The 19500-nt window shown below is 44.6% G+C and overlaps 1 protein-coding gene across 12 annotated transcripts; it reads left to right on the forward strand.

The window, feature by feature from the left end:
• The first annotated feature begins 6562 nt into the window (after window positions 1-6562).
• Window positions 6563-13699, forward strand: LOC122448780 (serum basic protease inhibitor). 12 transcript variants are annotated; one of them, XM_043480383.1, is made up of 5 exons: window positions 6563-6685; window positions 7059-7242; window positions 7781-8798; window positions 12490-12681; window positions 13131-13699. In XM_043480383.1, the coding sequence occupies exons 3-5, from the start codon at window positions 8705-8707 to the stop codon at window positions 13139-13141; spliced, it is 297 nt and encodes a 98-aa protein (XP_043336318.1). In that variant the 5' UTR covers window positions 6563-6685; window positions 7059-7242; window positions 7781-8704; the 3' UTR covers window positions 13142-13699. The 12 variants fall into 12 exon arrangements, with proteins under 12 accessions (XP_043336318.1, XP_043336314.1, XP_043336316.1 ...); XM_043480379.1 differs by lacking the exon at window positions 7059-7242 and adding an exon at window positions 7568-7617 and having other exon boundaries at window positions 7723-8798; XM_043480381.1 differs by lacking the exon at window positions 7059-7242 and adding an exon at window positions 7568-7617.
• The last annotated feature ends 5801 nt before the right edge of the window (window positions 13700-19500 follow it).

Raw genomic sequence — 19500 nt, forward strand, 5'->3', positions numbered from 1 at the left:
AAAAAAAAACCCGAAGGATTTAATGAATATTTGTCAAAGGAATAAATCTCCTTTTTCATATTCAAGCCAAGTGTATTGAAGAGACTGGATATAATAAAATTCATATTATCTGATGATGAAGCCTGTCTATATAATTATGAGTATACCTATAACTTCCTATATCCTGATAGGAAAATAAAATAAGAGCCTGACTGGGCAAGAAGAAGGGCATTAGTGATGTGAAGTGAAAATCGCTCAGTCGTGTCTGACTCTTTGCGACTCCATGGACTATACAGCCCACGGAATTCTCCAGGCCACAATACTGGAGTGGGTAGCCTTTCCCTTCTCCAGGAGATCTTCCCAACCCAGGGATTGAACCCAGGTGTCCCACATTGCAGGCAGATTCTTTACCAGCTGAGCCACAAGGGAAGCCAGAAGGGCATTGAGTCTTGACTAATATTTTACCAGCCTGGAAAAAGCAGTCTTGGCCCCAACCAGCAGACTCTTGGAAGTACTGCATTTCTTGCTCTGCCTGCAAGTTTCCTCTGGAGGGAAGACACTCAGCTGTCACTCAACTCTCCGATTAATTTCATAACAGAGAAATGATTGTTATTTGACGTTTAAGTTTCTTTTGGGGGAGGTGGTAAGGTTTAGTCTTTCAGACTAAAACATTTTGGCAGAAAATGGACATCATGGACCATGACTGTGTAAACCCTATATTCATGACTGGTAATCCTTTCAACGGAGAAGGAAATGGCAACCCACTCCTTGCCTGGAAATGGGTACTCTTGCCTGGGAATCCCACGGACAGAAGATCTTCATGGGCTACAGTCCATAGGGTTGCAAAGAGTCAGACACGACTTAGGGACTGAATACAAGCCTTTCAAAAAGCTTTTATAATCTGGTCCGGCCCCACCCCGTTCAGGTGAGGAAACTGCAGATAACTTGCCCCAGGACACATAGCATGTAGGTGGTAGGATCAGAACAAGACAATATCCTGTCATAGCCCATTTAAAAACTACCTGATTTTTCCAGAAATTCCGAAAATGCAGAGAACCAGTAAAGGTTTCTGAGTGCACTGGTCCTAATACAATAGTCCCCTGCCCCCAAATCTCACCTCAGACACAAATGATAAAGAAGAGTGAGTCTGGGTTTTGTCCTTGACACCAGACATGTGGGGTCTCTACCAACAGTGACTGATTCCCCCACACCCACTGGGCATCCAGGAATCAATTCCCTTCTGACACTAAATCCACAGAGGTGACCCAGATGCCATGGGGTGAGGACTCCCTCCCTGAGGGCAGCCCACACTTAATGATCACAAGTTCCAGGGTCTCTCATAAGGGTGACCAACTCACTATAAATTCATAGATTCCATGACCCACCTTCCAAGTTCAGCAACTTATTAGAACCATTCACAGAACTCAAGAAACCCCTTTTACCCAGGGACAGCCAAATGGAGAAGAATAGGACAAATGGGGAACCGAGGGTGCTGAGTTTCCAAGGCCTCTCAGAACTCTCCCCACCTCACAGTCCCCTTGTGTGTTCAGCTCCCCTGAAGGTCTCAAAATCCAATGTTTTGGGATTTTAACTGAGGGCTGTGGCTAGGCAAATTGATTGAATCATTGGCCATTGGTGATTGAACTCAATCTCAGTACCCTCTTCTCTGCCCATAGGCAATGGTGGTTGATAGTTCTAACCTTCTAATCATTTGATGGTATCTGCTGGAATCCAGTCCTATCCAGACACTATCTAGGATCCCATCCTTGACTCATATCATGACTTACAGAAAAACAGTAAATCCCAAGAGTTTCAGGAGGCCTGAAGCATTAACCAGGACCCAAAATAAATAAATAAATAAATAAAGGTGGATCTTGTTATTATACGACACTGAGGTTTAGGGACAAGAAAGTGAGCAGGAAAAGGGAGTCTCAGAAGTGGGGTCTCTGATCTGGTTTAGTGAGGTGGGATACTTTTGTTTAAAAGCTGAACACATGTCCATTTGTTAGGGTCCCAGAAGAAATCCAGAGAAAGTTGGCTGCACTCACATCAGCCCTGCTCCCCAGCCCCTTCCACGGACTCCCCTCATCACCCCCACCCTCCAGCCTAGAGAGGAAAGGTGAGCATGGACTTACCCTGGGTCTGGTTTCTGGTTTCATCCCCTAGGTTGCCCCCAAGGAATAGAAAGGCTGCAAAGAGACAGAGCTGGCTCAACTTGGTGGCCTCGCAGGAGGAGGAAAGCTGGCAGTTGATGGAGCTTCTCAAACCTGAGCTGAGGAGTGGGGATAGCTGACAAGGAGGGGAGTGGGGAAGGGGAGGAGCTGAGGTCAGGCTCACACAGTGTGTAAACTCCCCACATGGCCCGAACTCTTGCTGCTGCCTGCTGGAGCCAAATGCCCCAATATCAGCATTTCTGAAACTCGACTTCGCCTGTGGGTCTTGTGAAAACAGATTGAGATTCCACAGGTGCCAATTTTGCTCACTTTGTCGCTGACGGAGCATCCCAGCGCCTAGAGCAGTGTGTGGCGTATGATGGATCGTCAGTGAGCAGAGGAGAGCAGACCAACGGGCAGGTAAGCGCACAGCCGTGTGGGAACTCAGGTCCTCCTTCGCAGCCTCCTGCAGGACTCTTCACACCTGGGCGTCAGTGCCCTTCACCCCCACACCTCAACCCCACCTACTTTAGAAGGTGTGACGCGGGTAAGGTTTCTGCGACCATTGTGGCAGCATCTCTACTGGACAGACGCAGTGGTCCAGGCAGATGGTGAGTCGGGGGGAAGAGCGTGTCCATCTGGGGCACAGACTCTGCTTTTCTGGGAAGAAAAGACTAAGAGGAGCAGGACATGTCTCTGCAATGTGACCATCCCCTGCCCCTCACTTTGTTTCACCAGCAGGAGAGCTTGCCTGCCTGAGTGCACCATGGGGGACTTTGGAAGATCGCCTGCAACATCCCCCCAACTCTGGTCTCCCCACCAGTGGCTTTGGGATCAGAGGACTTCATTTTGAGTCCCAGCTCTGCCTTTGCCTAACTTGGTGACCTGGGGCCAGAAATTTCTTTTGTCTTCACATGTTACGTGAGATCCTGCGGCTCATATCACAGGGTTGCTGTGAGAGCAATGGAGGCCAGAGACACATATTCCTTCTCTGTAAAGTCATAGTCTTTTGTAATAATAATAATAATAATGAGTGCCAGGCTGGGCTCCCTGCTGTTGTACAGGAGAAACCAACCACAAAATCTAAGGTAATTATTTTCCAATTAAAAAATATAAAGTCACTATTTAAAAAAAAAAAAAAAAACATGGTAAGACTCCATTTAAAAAAAAATGAGTAATCGTGACAGTTAACACTTACCTTCTTTGATCAGAGGGTTAGATAAAGGTAAGGTGGGGTGGGAAAAGAGTTGGACCTGGGTGAGGTCAGTCACTAAAACAACAGGGCTTTCTGAGGAAGAAGGAGACCTATTTGAAAGAGAGACTATGACTCCACTCTGGCACTGGGGGAACGTCCTGACCCTGAACTTCTAGAAGATAACACAACAATCAGTGTTATTTTTTCCTTTCTTTACAACAGTTGACAGAGCATTTAAAGAGCAGTCAGGAGCAGAGGAAACTAAAACTCTGTGTGCTTCTAGACAATTTGCTTTAGTCCTTGGTGTTCAAGGAACTTTAGCAGTGTAATCAACATGGTTCTCAAAAATCACCACAATATTATAAAGCAATTAGCCTCCAATTAAAATTAATTAATTAATTTTTTTAAGTACCCAAACCTGGGGTACTTAGACACCAGCATCCTCTTTCACAAAGAAAGAATCTATGATTCAGAGAGGTGAAGTGACTTGCCCAAGATCACAGAGCAACATAGTGAGTTACAAAGCCAATCTTTTCTCCTTAATGCCAAATCATTTTTATTAACTGTTATAAATTAATGATTTTTCACAATAACTAAGCAACCGATTTTTATGGTACTACTCTTACCAGATCTGACATTCATTAAAAGGTTACTCTTGTGAATACCTATACAAAACATTTAGCAGAGATAATATCTTTTCAATCCTCACCACAATTTTACGAGATTGATAGAGATAGAGAAAAACAACCTCTGAGTTTTAAGACCTGACCAGGCACCCCAGTGGGCCTTATGCTCTCCTATTCAACGTAAACATTTCACAAAACTTCAACATCAGACAAGGCCTTTTTGTGTCCATGATGCATGCTAAGTTGCTTTAGTCATGTCCAATTCTTTGTGACCCCAGACTCCTCTGTCCACGGGGACTCTCCAGGCAAGAATACTGGACTGAGTGGCCATGCCCTCCTCCAGGGAATCATCCCGACCCAGGGATGGAAACCACGTCTCTTATGTCTCCTGCATTGGCAGGCCGGTTCTTTACGGCCAGTGCCAGATGGATTAAGACCAAAATAAGTCACTCAGTAATCATGTTTGAGCACAGACAAAAGGAGCTAAATTACACAAAGCACCAATGTGACTGAGCACTTTCCTATCTTGAATGACAGCTACTTCCTATCTTAAATGACAGCCACTTAGACCCAGTGAGCTCTAACTTCTATCTAGTCTTCCTTTCTGAGAGTTAAGATACCCAGTCAGAGAATAGTCCCACTTCCTACCAACATCCAGAGCAAAGCTAGCTTCCTGAAACCCTTCCCAAAATAACCTAACACAAGCCCACGTCTTGTCAGTTCTTCCTAAAATCCTCTTAAAGAGAAGCTACATGGTTTCCCAGGGTGTGTAATGAGTACAACTATTCAACTAGCACAGGAGCATTTCGGGTAATCTGTGTTTGGAAACACTGACAGGTATAAGCATTCTCCTCATTTATTACATAAGGAAAGTGAAACTCAGAGACTTTGAGAAGTTTGCGCAAGACTTCAAAGTAGTGAGGACAGAACCAGCTCTGTAAAGGTCTCTTGTTTCTTTTAAAAAAACAAAACAAAACTGCTGTTTGAAGTCTCTAGGCCTCGGTTGTCTCATCTGTAATGGGAATTTAGGTTTGCTGTATAAATGTTGCTCAAGCTCACACTGCCCAGGACAGTAACATGAAAACACTGTTAAACGGGCCCCACTTGGGCAAGCTGGGATGTCCTTTAAATGGGTACCCAATGGAGTCTTAAAAAGTTGTCCCATAATCCCTTGCACCCAGGGGGCCTTATAATGACCTAGAAGAGTGATCCTTCCTGGGAAATACTTTCCTGAGCCATGGACCCATGCTCACCATCTATTCCTACCCCTTCCTCCATGTCATCTTCATTCATTAGTTCATATTCCCACAGTATCTGATTTCCTTGTGTGTACTAAGTAACTCAGTCGTGTCTGACTCTTTTTGTGACCCCATGTACTGTAGCCTGCCAGGCTCCTCTGTCCATGGGATTCTCCAGGCAAGAATATTGGAGTGGGTTGCCCAAATGGGGGAAGCAACTCAGAGGGTGAATTGGGACCTCTAATCCTACTGACTAGCCTTCCCTTTTTCCACTAACCTCTCTCATCCAGCTCAGTAACGGGGCATCCTGAGGGCTCCATGGGGCATCCTGTCAGCCTCTGCATAAATTGTCAGAAGTGGTGAAGAGGGAGTCCCCAAACTTTGAGGGCTAATATTCTTAAGCTGATAGAGGGGATTCAGCAAGTATTGCACAAAAATCTAAAAGATACATTTATTTTTTGCCACACCACATGGCATGTTGGATCTTAGCTCCCCAACCAAGGGCTGAATCCATGACCCCTGCAGTGGAAGCATGGAGTCCTAACCCCTGAACTGCCAGTGAAAGTGAAAGTGAAAATGAAGTTGCTCAGTCATGTCCGAATCTTTGCGACCCCATGGACTGTAGCCTACCAGGCTCCTCAGTACATGGAATTTTCCAGGCAAGAGTACTGGAGTGGGTTGCCATTTCCTCCTCCAGGGGATCTTCCCAACCCAAGGATTGAACCTGGGTCTTCCGCATTGCAGACATACGCTTTACCATCTTAGCCAAGACTGCCAGTGAAGTTCCCCTAAAAGATCATTGTGGGAGAGAAACAAACTACCTTGATTGCCATCTCCAAGTCTCTGTTACGGCTGTTTTAGGACAAAAACAGTAGAATGGGTCAATTGGTTTCCTGAAATTAGAGTCAGGACAGAAATGACAAGGTTGAGACAGAGGGAAGGGAGGGGTTTTTATTGGGTGAATGGGACAAAGGATTGTTCTCATGATGAATGCTGTCACCTGGCACCTGCTGCCCACATGATAGTGAGCTCCCTGTAAGAGGAGGTATCAAAACTAAGGCTGCCTGAGAGTTACCCTCAATGAAATGCTAGCTTTTAATTATTCAGAAGCCTTCCTCAGATCTTCCTCCGGCACCAAGTCCCTCGTTATACCAACATCTTCACACCTATGTTACTCAACTCTGATGGGTCTGTTTCTCAGGGAGGCTAAAGGCAGGTGCTAAAGGCAAGCTAAAGGCACCCTCACCCCCACTCAGGCGTTGGAATTGGAGGGCGGAGCAGGAAGTTCAAGCTGTGGGGCCAGGGCTCTTGTGTAAACAAGGTGGTTCCCCCACACCCTGTGACATTTCTGCCATGTAATTTCTCCAAAGATGTCTGAGGCACTGGGAAGGTAGATACCTCATCAGGGGAAGCTTCTGGGTCAAGAGGCTTCCGGCCTGGACTAGATGGAGGAGAGCCAGAAGGAGAGGAGGACACTGGGAGAGAAAGCCAAAGGTAGATGGACAGATGAGAGACAAACCAGGAGAAAAGAAGAGTTTCTGTTGTTAGGGTGGGAAGTGGGCTTTCTGCTGCTCCCTGGTCTCAGATGGACACACTGAGGCAGGAAGAGGAGCAGGATCAGAAGGCCTCCTGAACTAGAATCTCGTTGTACCATCTGTTGTTCGTGTGTCCTGAGCAAGTGACTTCACCTCTCTGAGGCTTGGTTTTCTCCTTGACAAAATGGGATGAGAATCTCAGATGTTGTAGGATTGACATGAGGCTAACTGAAATCATGCATGTGAGATGTCTTAGGAGAGAGTAGACTCTCCACTCATAGTGACTTGTTTGTTGAGTTACTGGCTATTGATTCCCTTCTGTCCTGGGGCAGCTCGGTGTTGAAAGCTCCTGCACTTCTCCAGGGAAAGGGTGTCTGCGCAGGAAGGCAGCTCCCCATGTCCTCTGCAGCTCATCACCCAGCTCTGGGCCTGCTTGACATTTGACTGGACTTGCTCCTGCGGCTTCTGGTCACTGAGCCCATCTCCCTCCTCCTTGAGCCTGGAGTGGAGCACAGGGTGTGTGTGAGTGTGTGTGTTTGTGTGAGTGAGTGTGTGTGTGTTAGTGGGAAGATGCCTATCTGTGCCTGGATAGGTGACTGTGTAATGGTGGCTTTGTGCACCATGGGTCTAACTGGGAGTGACTAGATGAGAATGAGTGAAGACATTGTGGGTCTCACCCCTCATATGTGTCCTGAATCTTACATTTTACAAAGCAGCAGAGTGCACGGGGCACAGACTTGAAGTTAGATTCCTGGGATCAAACCCTGTTTCTACCATGTATGATTTTAAGCAAATTTCTTAACTTCTTGTTGCCTTCAATTTCTTCATCTGCAACATGAAGAAATAGTAACAGCTCTTCACCCCCTGTTTTAAGACTATCATGAGGATTAGGTAAGTTAATATGCAGCAAGGGCTTAAGGATAATGCCTGTATCTAGGAGGAACTAGGTGTTAACTGTCACAATTACTTATTATTATTATTGCTATTACTACACAGGACTTTGACTTCTCAGGCGAAGGAATATACATGTCTGTTGCCTCCATTGTTTCCACAGCTACCCTGTGATGTGGTCAGCGCTGATCTCATCGGACACGTAAAGACACGGGGCTCTGGGGGATTTACATGCTCAAGTACAAAGTTAGGAAAAGGCAGAGCCGGGACTCAAACTGAGGTGCTCTGATCCCAAAATCCCTGGGGAGAAAGCAGGAGGAAAGCACCTGTGCTTACAGGTGATCTTCCAAGGTCCTCTGAGGTCCACTCTGGTAGACAACCCTCCTGTGTGTGAAGCCAGGTGAGGGCCAGCAGGTGGTCAGGCTGTGGAGGCATGTTCAGCTCCCATCTTCCCCTTTGCCCCCTCCCCTTACTCCTTTTTCTTCCCAGAAAACAGGCTTTGTGCCACAGATACAGGCTCTTCCTCTAGCTCAGCCTCTGCCTGGACCAGTACCAGATAAGCAGTATACATCCAGGCAGCTGAGATGCTGCCTCAATAGTTGCAGAAAGGTGTCTCTGTAGTCTGAATCAAGTGGTGGTGGGGGCACTGATGCCCAGAGGTGATGAATCTGCAGGAGACTGAAAAGGAGGACTTCAACTAACACACTGCTGTTCACTTATCCATCTTTTGATTCGCTCTCATCCACTCACAGACCATCCATCACAGGCCATACACTGCCCTAGGTGCTGGGATGCTCCCTGAGTGACCATATTGGACAAGATTCCACCTGTGGAATCACAATCTGTGTTTGCACCAGACCCACAGGCAGAGTCAAGTCTGGGAAACACTGTTACTGGGCATTTGGCCCCAGCAGGCAGAAATAGGAAGTCTGGTTCTGTGGGGAGATTACAGATTGTTCAAGCCTGACCCCAGATCTTCCCTTTCCTCACTCCCCTCCTTATCTCCTGCTCCCACCCTTCAAGTGGGGTCTGAAAAGCACAGTCAGCCCCCAGCTTTCCACAGGAGCCCTCTTGCAAGGCCACGAAGATGAGCCGGCTCTGTCTCTCTGCAGCCCTTCTGGTCCTCCTGGGCACCCTGGTGGCCAGCATCCCAGGGTATGACACCAGCAACCAGGCCAAGGGTAAGTCTTGGCTCACCTCTCCTCTAAAAGTTGGGGTGAGGGAGGAGGGTAGTCCATAGAAGGCACAGGGGAGTAGGGGTGGGGTGAGTGTTGTCAACCCTCTCTGGATTTCTTCTTATAAATTGGGCAGTTTTCACTCTAGGGACATTTTTTGACTCTCAATAGATATCATTGTGTGTTAAGTTTTGGGGGAAAAAAGCATTCCACCTGACTTTACCAGATCAGGGACCTCATCTCTGAGACTGTCTATTCCTGGTCACTGCCTTGCCCCTGAACCTCGCATAGCATCATAACAAAATCCATATTTGATCCTTGTCTCGAATCATGCCCCCAGGCCTTCTGAAACTCTAGGAATTCACTGTATTTTTGTAAGTCATGAGATGAGTGAAGGATGGGACCTTAGATAGTGTCTAGATGGGACTGGATTCTAGAACATGCCATCAGGTGATTAAAGGGTTAGAACTATCAACTCTGTCCCTCTGGGGAGAGAAATACTGTGTTCAGTCAACAATGGCCAGTGATTCTATCAAATTACCTACCTCCAATCTTTAATCAGAACTCATAAACATTGGGTTCAGAGAGCCTCAGGGGAAGTGAAAACATCAAGGGATTCGGAGGGGGGAGAGTCCTAAGAGGGTCTGGAGGATCAGCACCCCCAAGTCCCCATTTGACTGATATTTCTTCTCCATTTGTCTGTCCCTGGATTTTATGCTTTATAACAACTGAGGACAGTAAGTAAAGGGTTTTTTAGAGTTCCATGAATGACTCTAATAAGTTATTGAACATGGGAGGTGGGTCATGGAACCTCTGGATTTACAGCCAGTTGATTACACATGTAGGTGACCGCAGAAATTGTTATCAACACTTGAGGTGTGGGTGAAACTCAGGGAGCCAGCCCCCACCCTGTGGGGTCTGGGTCTCCTCTGTAGATTTAATGTCAGAAGTGAATTGACTCCTGGATGCCCAGTGGGTATTGGAGAACTGGTTGCTGTTGGTAGAGACACACACGTTAGGGTCAGGGACAAAACCCAGACTCACTCTTTTCTATCATTGGTGTCTGGGTTGAGGTTCAGAGACAAGGGTCTATATTATGTGGAGCAGAACAGTCATAACTCCTTACCAGTTCTCTGCATTATCAGAATTCCTGGTAGAATCAGGTGAGTGAGTGAGTGAGTGAAGTTGCTCAGTCATGTCCGACGCTTTGTGACCCCATGGATTGTAGCCCACCAGGCTCCTCCGTGGGTGCTTGATTAAATGGGTTGTAACAGGTTAGTGTCTTGTCCTGATCCTAGCATTCATATGGTGTGTGTTCCGGGATCTGCAGTTTCTTCACCTGAACAGGGGAACCAGGTTACATGAGTTTTTTAAAAGATTACCAGTCATGAGTATAAAGACTTTCCTGATCAATGACGTCCATTTCCTATCAAAATATTTCAGTCCAAAAGACTCATCTATCTACATTTCCTCACCATCCCTCTAAAAAATTTATCTTTCAAATATGATCATTTCTCTATTATGAAATTAATCAGAGAGCTGAGTGACAGCTAAGTGTCTTCCCTCCAAAGGCAACTGCAGGCAGAGCACTCCAAAACAACTGCAGTACTTTTCTATGAGTTTGCTTGTGGGGCCAAGACTGCTTTTTCTAGGCTGGTACAATATCAATCAAAATTCAAAGCTCTTCTTGCCTCCTGGTCAGACTATTATTTTATTTTCCTATCAAGATATAGAAAGTTAGAAGCAGACTCATAAGTATATAGGAAGGCCTCATCATCAAACAGACTAACAGGAATTTTATTACATCAGCCTCTTCAATGACTGTGCACTTGGCATGAGGATGAAATGGGAGATTTATTCCCTTGATAAATATTCATCAAATACTTATGCTTTTTGCCCCTAAAAAGCATATTTCTTGGTATAGGAAAACAGCTGTAAACAAAATATAGTAAAATAATATGCCTTCTAAGAGGGATACAGACAACAAAGATGGAGGAAAATCCTATGCCAGGTCATGATGCGTGTTGTGAGGAAGGAGAGTTATGGGGATTCGGGAGGCTGCAGAGAGTCAGGGAAACCTCTGTGATGAGGAGACATTAAGCAGAAGCTGCAAAAAGGAGCCTGGCGTGTTTGCGCAGCTACCAGGACCAGGGTGGCTGGAGCTGAGTGGGTGAGGGGAGGGGAGTGGGAGGGGATGAAGCAGAGAGGCCATGGGGGCAGGACGTGAGGAACCTTCTAGGACTGTATAAGGACAAGAATTTGACTCTGAGAGAGCTGGGAAACCACTGAGGGACTGGTCATGGGAGCAACGATACAGCACTCAAGTTTTAACAGGGTCCTGTGGCTGCAGTGTGGAGCGTGGCCTCTAGGGGGCGAAGGGCAGAGACAGAGGCCCCTGGGCAGGCTGCCGCAGTGGTCCAGTGAGCCAAGATGGAGGATATACCTGTGTTGTTTCCTGGGTTGATTCCAGTTCTCTTGAAACACCTGAATGACTTGCTATGTTAAGATATCTATGGAGGCTTCATCACAAATCGTGATTCATTAAATCCTTAGTCATTTGTGATTGATTCAACTTCCAATCCCTCTCCCCTTCCTGAGATGTGGGGACAATGAAAGAGGGGAAGGTAGAAATGAAAATTTCCACACCCAATTCAGGCAGTTGGTTCCCCTAACAACTTACCCCCATTCTTGGCTTTGGTTGAGGCTTTACAAAAGTCATCTCCCTCACATGATAATAGACTCCCCTTTGCTCTCATCTCTTAGGAAATTCCAATGTTTTAGGAGATCTGTGCCAGGAATGGGATGCAGACCAAGTTAATATTTCTTTTATAAGTCACAGTATCAATATTTCCTCAATACTGTATTATCCCAGTCTCCAGGTGGTAACCGAAGTAAACACCGGTGTGTTTTCTACCATGTCTTTCTCCATTTACGGCATGATTTCCTCACACTTTTGTAATAGTGATGGGTCACGCAGCCCTACTCAACCATTGGCTGGCATCCAGGTGGGCACCTTCATCAAGGGATAACTGTAAATTAGCGACCCTTGGTGGTCCAGTTTAGCCATTGCCACCATCGTTGCCACCGTGGGCTCTTCGCCCTCCCCCTCTTTTCTATAAAAGGAACAGGAATTCATGCTGTGGGAAGATGGTTTTCTTGAGACAGTAGCATGCCATCATCTCCGTGGGCTCAATTTCCAATTAAAACGTTATTCCTAGTTTCAGCAGCTCTTCTCCGGATTATTGGCTGGTCCTGAGGTGAGCAGAATGAGACTGGGCTCAGTAATGCTTTCTTTTTTATCGGTGGAAGTTTCAACTACACACATATGTAGAAAACACAGTATTATAAAAGCCATGGATCCATTGTCCATCTCCAATAATTTTTATACATGGAGAATATTTTTATATGTGTCCCCCTTTTGTGTTACTTTTGAAACTAATCAGTAGCATCATGCGAATTGATCCATAAACATTCATTAATGGCACGTAATTATTTATACTATTGCCCTGTCATTGTCACACCTAACAGCATTAATAATAATGTCCTGGAAAGCAGGGTATCAAAAGGCCTTTTCACATTTCACACTTCTGCCCCCCCATCACTCTCTATCACAAACTGGTCGTTTTAGTTGTTCATCTTGTAGACTGAGCTGTGATGACCTTCCCTCTCTTTAACTGAGATCCTCCCATCCCTGCAGCCCAGCGGCCTGACTTCTGCCTGGAGCCTCCATATACGGGTCCCTGCAAGGCCAAACTGATCAGATACTTCTACAACGCCAAGTCCGGGTTCTGCGAGACCTTTATATATGGCGGCTGCAGAGCTAAGCGCAACAATTTCAAGAGTGCAGAGGATTGCATGAGGACCTGTGGTCGTGCTACCAAGCCCTGGAGTAAGACGGGGGCAGGGCAGAGGGAGAGGGGAAGGGCTGGGGAAAGTGATGGCGCTCAGAAGACCACACACCTTTCCAAAAAAAGTGATTTTTTTCCTTGCTGCCTCCCAAGAGAAGTGGCAGCAGTATCTGTGGATTGAGCGTGTCCTCCATGGACCAGCTTGGTGAAAGGTCACCCCCTAGAAGCCCCGTCATCATAATCTGAGCCTACTCACATGCTCCCATTTTTCAGATGGGAACCCTGAGTCAGTCACTCTGCAGAGCAAGTGTGGAGTGCTCCTCAGTGCCCCACCTCGGCCTGGAAAACTCCCTTGCTTTTTGTTGGTTACCCTGGTCCTGGGAGGACTGTGGTTGCACATTTCTGGCATGGTCTAGGACCTGTCAGGGTGTTCAATGTCCTGGTCTGGGCCTTCAGAGATGTCAATAAGCAAGTTCCTTTCCTTTTACAGAGAACCTGTGAACTGTGCTCCCCTGAGATGCTGAAGTACAAGGAAGACCCACCCAAAGCTGGGCTCTAGCTGCTTCTGAAAAATTTCAGCCTCCTTTTCTTTCTTCTCAACCCTCCTCTCCTCAGCAGAAAGATCTGTCTCTCTCCTTCCTCCACAGGTCCACTTACTTTAGCCCTATCTCATCCAGTTTGCTCTAAGCACCAAGAAAGCAAATCTTCCCTTTATCCCTCACATTTCCCACAATTTCTGGCACAAAGGAAACAGTCCAGAAATACTTGAGGAAGGAAGGAATGAATGCAGGAGTAAAGTTCCTCATGACTGGAGTATCTGTAGAGCCTGAGATTTGAATCTGGAATTCTTGTCCACAGCATCCTCACCATCATCCTCCACCCCACCATCACTGCTCTCCCTCTGCTGGCGAAAGTAGAATTTCCGTCATCGAGTTTTCAGCTCAATGGTGGGAGAGGTCTTTTCATGAAAAAAGCCTCCTCCTCACATTGATTTGAAGGTCTGTGGCTTCAAAGAATCTGGCTTTATCTTTAAATAAATTCATATTTTGCTTAAACTAACTGGAGTGGATTGTGTTGTTTGCAACTAAGAACCTTAACCCATAGGTTCCATGGAAACAGTGGTCTTTCTCATTTTATGCAGATGGGTGGGCACCTCCCCACCACCTCTCCTCAGATTGAACCCTACTAAGTATAAGGAGCCAACCCCTTATATTGACATCTACCTCTTAGGCCACGCCAGTGTACACGAAAAACTTGATGAGAGACACCTCAACAAGAAAACTTTTGTCCTTTACTTCTTGGGCCAGGTCAAACTTTGGAGCATGTTATTTTCATGAATTCTCAGAAGCAGAAAGGAAGGAGCATGAGGCTCAATTGTCAATTTGTCCTTCAAACCCCCTTCCCTGTCATTGTGTTGGGGTAGGGGACTTCCGACTCTAACTAAAGACGACCAAACTCACATTTAGTGAGCACTGGCCATTTGCCAGGCTCTGTGCTTGTCAACGCCCCCAAATTATTATTCCTTCCCCTTCCTTTCCCCTTTGGTAACCATAAGTTTGTTTTCTATGTCTATGAATCCAGTCTTATTTTCATACCACATTTCTTAAGCCAGTCATCTGTTGATGGGCACTTGCATTGCGCACATGTCTTGGCTATTCGTAAACAAGGCTTTTATGCACCTTGAGGTGCATGTATCTATCCAAATTAAAGTTTTCTTTTTTCCACATATATACCCAGCATAATATAGTAGTTAATGATGTAGTAGTTCTATTTTTAGCTTTTTAAGGAAACTCTATACTGTTTTCATGGGAGCTGTACCAATATACATTCACACCAACAGTATACAAGGTACTTCCCTTTTCTCCACTCTCTCTTCTGTATTTTTTATTTATAGAATCCCCAGTGATAGCCATTTTGACTGATGTGATGTGATCTCATTGTCATTTTTTAAATTTGTTCATTTTTTAATTTAATGATAATTGCTTTACAGAATTTGTTGTTTTCTGTCAAACATCAGCATGAATCAGCCATAGCTGTACATACGTCCCCTCCCTCTGTGCTGTGCTTAGTCACAGATTCGTATCTGACTCTTTGCGACCCCATGGACTGTAGCCCGCCAGGCTCCTCTGTCCATGGGGATTCTCCAGGCAAGAATGCTGCAGTGGGCTGCCATTTCTTTATCCAGGGGATCTTCCAACCCATGGATCGAATCCAGGTCCCCCGCATTGCAAGTGGATTCTTTACCAGCTGAGCCAAGAGGGAAGCCCAAGAATACTGGAGTGGGTAGCCTATCCCTTCTCCACGGGATCTTCCCAACCCAGGAATCAAACTGGGGTCTCTTGTGTTGCAGGCGGATTCTTTACCAGCTGAGCTGCCAGGGAAGCCCTTCCATTCTTCTAATAATTAGAAATGTTGATATCTTTTCATGTGCCTGTTGGCCACCTGTATGTCTTCTTTAGAAAAATGTCTCCTTAGGTCTTCTGCCCATTTTTAATTTTTTTTTTATTGTTTGTAGATTTTTTTTTTTATTAGTTGGAGGCTAATTACTTCACGACATTTCAGTGGGTTTTGTCATACATTGATATGAACCAGCCATAGATTTACACGTATTCCCCATCCCGATCCCCCCTCCCACCTCCCTCTCCACCCGATTCCTCTGGGTCTTCCCAGTGCACCAGGCCCGAGCACTTGTCTCATGCATCCCACCTGGGCTGGTGATCTGTTTCACCATAGATAGTATACATGCTGTTCTTTTGAAACATCCCACCCTCACCTTCTCCCACAGAGTTCAAAAGTCTGTTCTGTATTTCTGTGTCTCTTTTTCTGTTTTGCATATAGGGTTATCGTTACCATCTTTCTAAATTCCATATATAAGTATTAGTATGCTGTAATGTTCTTTATCTTTCTGGCTTACTTCACTCTGTATAATGGGCTCCAGTTTCATCCATCTCATTAGGACTGATTCAAACGAATTCTTTTTAACAGCTGAGTAATATTCCATGGTGTATATATACCACAGATTCCTTATCCATTCATCGGCTGATGGGCATCTAGGTTGCTTCCATGTCCTGGCTATTATAAACAGTTTCTGCCCATTTTTAAATTGGATTTTTTTTGTTTTCTCAATGTTGAGTTGCAAGAACTGTTTGTATACTTTTGATATTGACCTCTTATTGGTCCCGCACTTTGCAAATATTTTCTCCCATTCAGTAGGTTGTCTTTTTGTCTTGTCAGTGATTTCCTCCTCACTGCCAAAGCTTTTAAGTTTAAGTTTGATTAGATAGGGCTTCCCTGATAGCTTAGTTGGAAAAGAATCCACCTGCAGTGCAGGAGACCCCGGTTCAATTCCTGGCTTGGGAAGATCCCCTGGAGAAGGGAAAGGCTACCCACTCCAGTATTCTGGCCTGGAGAATTCTATGGGCAGTATAGTCCGTGGGGTCGCAAAGAATCAGACACAGCTGAGCAACTTCACTTCACACTAGATCCCATTTGTTTATCTTTGCCTTCATTTCTTTTGGCACCGGAGACTGATTCATGAAAATATTGCCCTGATTATGTCCAAGAGTGTTTGGCCTGTGTTCTCTTCTAGGAGTTTTGTGGTATCTTGTCTTATATTAAGGTCTTTATTCCATTTTGAGTTTATGTTTGTATATGATATGAAGGACTGTTCAAATTTCATTGACTTACATTTAGTTGTTCAGCTTTCCCAAAACCATTTGCTGAAAAGACTGTCTTTTCTCCATTGTATATTCCTTTCTCCTCTGTCATAGCTTAATTGACTCTAGATGCATGGGTTTATTTCTGGGCTATCTATTCTGATCTATTCCATTGATCTCTATGTCTGGCTCTGTGTTAATAGCATACTTTTATTGGTTTAGCTTTGTACTATAGTCTGAAGTCCGGAAGAGTCATGACTCAAGCTTTGCATTTCTCCCCCAGGATTACTTTGACAATTCTGGGTCTTTTGTGGTTCTGTACAAATTTTATGATTATTTGTTTTAGATCTGTGAAAAACAACTTGAATATTTTTATATGATTTGTCATTATAATCCTCATTTTCCAGTTGTTTTTGTAGTTATTCTCTGTTCATTTCTTCTTTTTATTTTTCTTTTTGGGGTTAGTTGATTTTTCTGTTAGTATGCTTAAGTTCCTTTGTTTTTAGTTTTTGTGACTCTATTCTGTTTTTCATTTGTGGTAACCATGGAGTTCAAGAATGTTGACCCATAACTATACCTCCTTGCTTTAAACTGAAAGTCACTCGAGTTCAAACACATTCTCAAAGATCTACTTTTTACAATTCCGTCTCTCACATTTTGTGATTTTGATGTTCTACTTTACATTTTCATGATGATCCTTTTGCTGTTTATCCTGTCAGGATTGCTTCTACAATTTTTAATTGTTTTTTAATATATGTATTGATTCATTTAAATGATCTTCCATTCTTCTATATATTTGTTTTTCTTATTGTGATTTTTCCCTTTCCTTTAGATTCTTCCAGCCTCAGTTTTCAACCACTTCTTATCGAGAGCTCACTTTCTCTTGGATATCAGGTGCCAGATAGCAGCATTCATCAATAGAACACTGGCTTACTCCACTGAACCAAAATAATTCCATCTCACTTTTAGTTCTGGCATTCAACATCGGTCTAGACACAGCTCCCAAAAAACCTGTTGACCAATTCTGCTGCCTTTGTCCTAACACAGTCCTACAGACACTGGGAGATGGGACTCAAGGGACTTCTGTATCCCACCAAGTGTCTTTTTGGCTCTTGGAAAATATTTGCTAAATTCCCACCACCAACTTTAGATTCTCAAGCCTGAAAATTCAATGAACCCAATATTGGCAGCTCACAACATTTTATTCTGAGGCTGTTAGAGTTACTGGCACCCCCACAAGGGAATCCCTCACTGGGTCGGAGGAGAGAATTTAGTGTAAGAAGAGGAAGATGGTCAGTAAGATCAGAGCTTCTAAGTCACCCTCCCAACTTATCTTCCCCTGTTGAGCAAGAGCTGTGGCAATCATATAATGTGGAAATTTAAATAACTGAAGAATAACGGTTGAGAGGAGAGGGTAGGAGGTAAGTGGTGGGCAACAATCCAAGACTTATCAAGGTATTTCCCAGGATGCACTGTGTTCATTATTAGACCGTCCCAGTTGCAAGACATCATGGGAATGTCTTGTTCATAATCTAGTGGCTCCTGAGGCAAAGGGATGTCCCAACTTCTGAAGTAGAGCAACTTTAACACTGTCTTCATACTTTCAGTTCTGAGAAGCAGTAAGCTGGAGGAACCTTTGGGCAACAGAGCCTAACTGCCTTACTAACTGCCTTTCTATGCTTACATTGAAGCATAGAAAACTCAAAAAATAGAGGTAGTGTAATAAACCAAAACATAGATAGATCTGGTTCTATTGTGCAATACCTTGTAGTCCCAGGCAAATACCTCAGCATCTCTGAATTTTGCATTCCTTAATCATAAAATAAGGAAAAGACTTACACTTGTCAATGTTTCCAACCACACACCACTAGAAGCAGTCCTCTTCCAAACTGAACGAATTGGGTTTATTACTCACTTCAGCAAGGGACAATGAATAATATGACATCTCATTAAGAGGATGTTTGAAGGACTTACAGGATGTGGGCTTCAGTTAGGTTATTTAGGGGAGAGTTTCAGGAAGCTGGCTTTGCTCCAGATGGATGCTGTCAGGAAGTGGGGCAGTTCTATGCTCTGGTGTCTTAATCTTACTCTGAAATGAAATTTCACCTGAGAACTGAGGAGTTACAACCCACAGATGTTACTGTGAGATTGCTCACAGAGGGTGAAGAAAAGTTAGAGTGAAGGACAGCACTCAGCTTTCTGGGGGAAGGTAAGGGAAGCAAGTCTGTAGGGGAAAGGACAATGAATTCAGCTGAGTCAATGTTGAGTCCGTGGTGCTTGTCAAACACTTAGGCAAAGATGTTGAGAGAGGGGGCGGGAGACATGCTCAGTCGTGTCCCCCATGGACTCAATGGACTGTAGCCTGCCAGTCTTCTCTGTCCATGGAATTTTCCAGGCAAGAATACTGGAGTGGGGTTGTCATTTTCTTCTCCAGGGGATCTTCCCAACCCAGGGATTGAACCTGAGTCTCCTGTATCTCCTGCATTATAGGTGAATTCTTCGCTACTGAGTCACCTGGGAAGCCCATAACTAGACATTAACTCATTCATGCACTTGTTCATGAAATGTTTATTAGGGATAAAATACGTGGTGATTGAAACTTTTGCTCAGACTCAAGGGATTCAAGCTGTGGCTCTTCCAATTTACTAGCTGTGTGGCCTATTCAATTTGCTAGTGATTTACATTTGTCATCGTAGATAGACCCTGAAGTGTGTCCACAAGGAGACAGTTATCCTTCCTTTTACACTAGAGGAACCCGAGTCTCAGAGGAGATAGGGATTGCTAGTAACTTCAAAGAGCAGAGTGAATTTCCTGTCCTGATGTGCTGGTAAAAGTCACTGAGTCAATAAGAATCCCTCAGTAATTCTGAGAGAAGTAGAATTAACAATATAAAATATCTATTACCACTTACTGACAAGCTACTATGTGCCAAGCAAGCCCTGCATATACATCTCCATCTTTAAACATCACAATAATCTCAATAGGTTCTTCTTCTGTCTTAAAGTCTTACAAGCTGGGACTTCCTTGATGGCCCAGTGGTTAAGACACCATGCTTCCAAAGCAGGGGTCCCAGGTTCAATTCCTGGCCTGGGACTGATGTCCCACAAATCACATGCTTGGGCCAAACAAGAAATTTTTAATTTTTAAAGTAATTTTATTGATTTATTTTTGGCCATGCTAGGTCTTCCTTGATGTGTTGGCTTT

Source organism: Cervus canadensis, chromosome 10 (genome assembly GCF_019320065.1).
Source record: "Cervus canadensis isolate Bull #8, Minnesota chromosome 10, ASM1932006v1, whole genome shotgun sequence".
Taxonomy (NCBI): domain Eukaryota; kingdom Metazoa; phylum Chordata; class Mammalia; order Artiodactyla; family Cervidae; genus Cervus; species Cervus canadensis.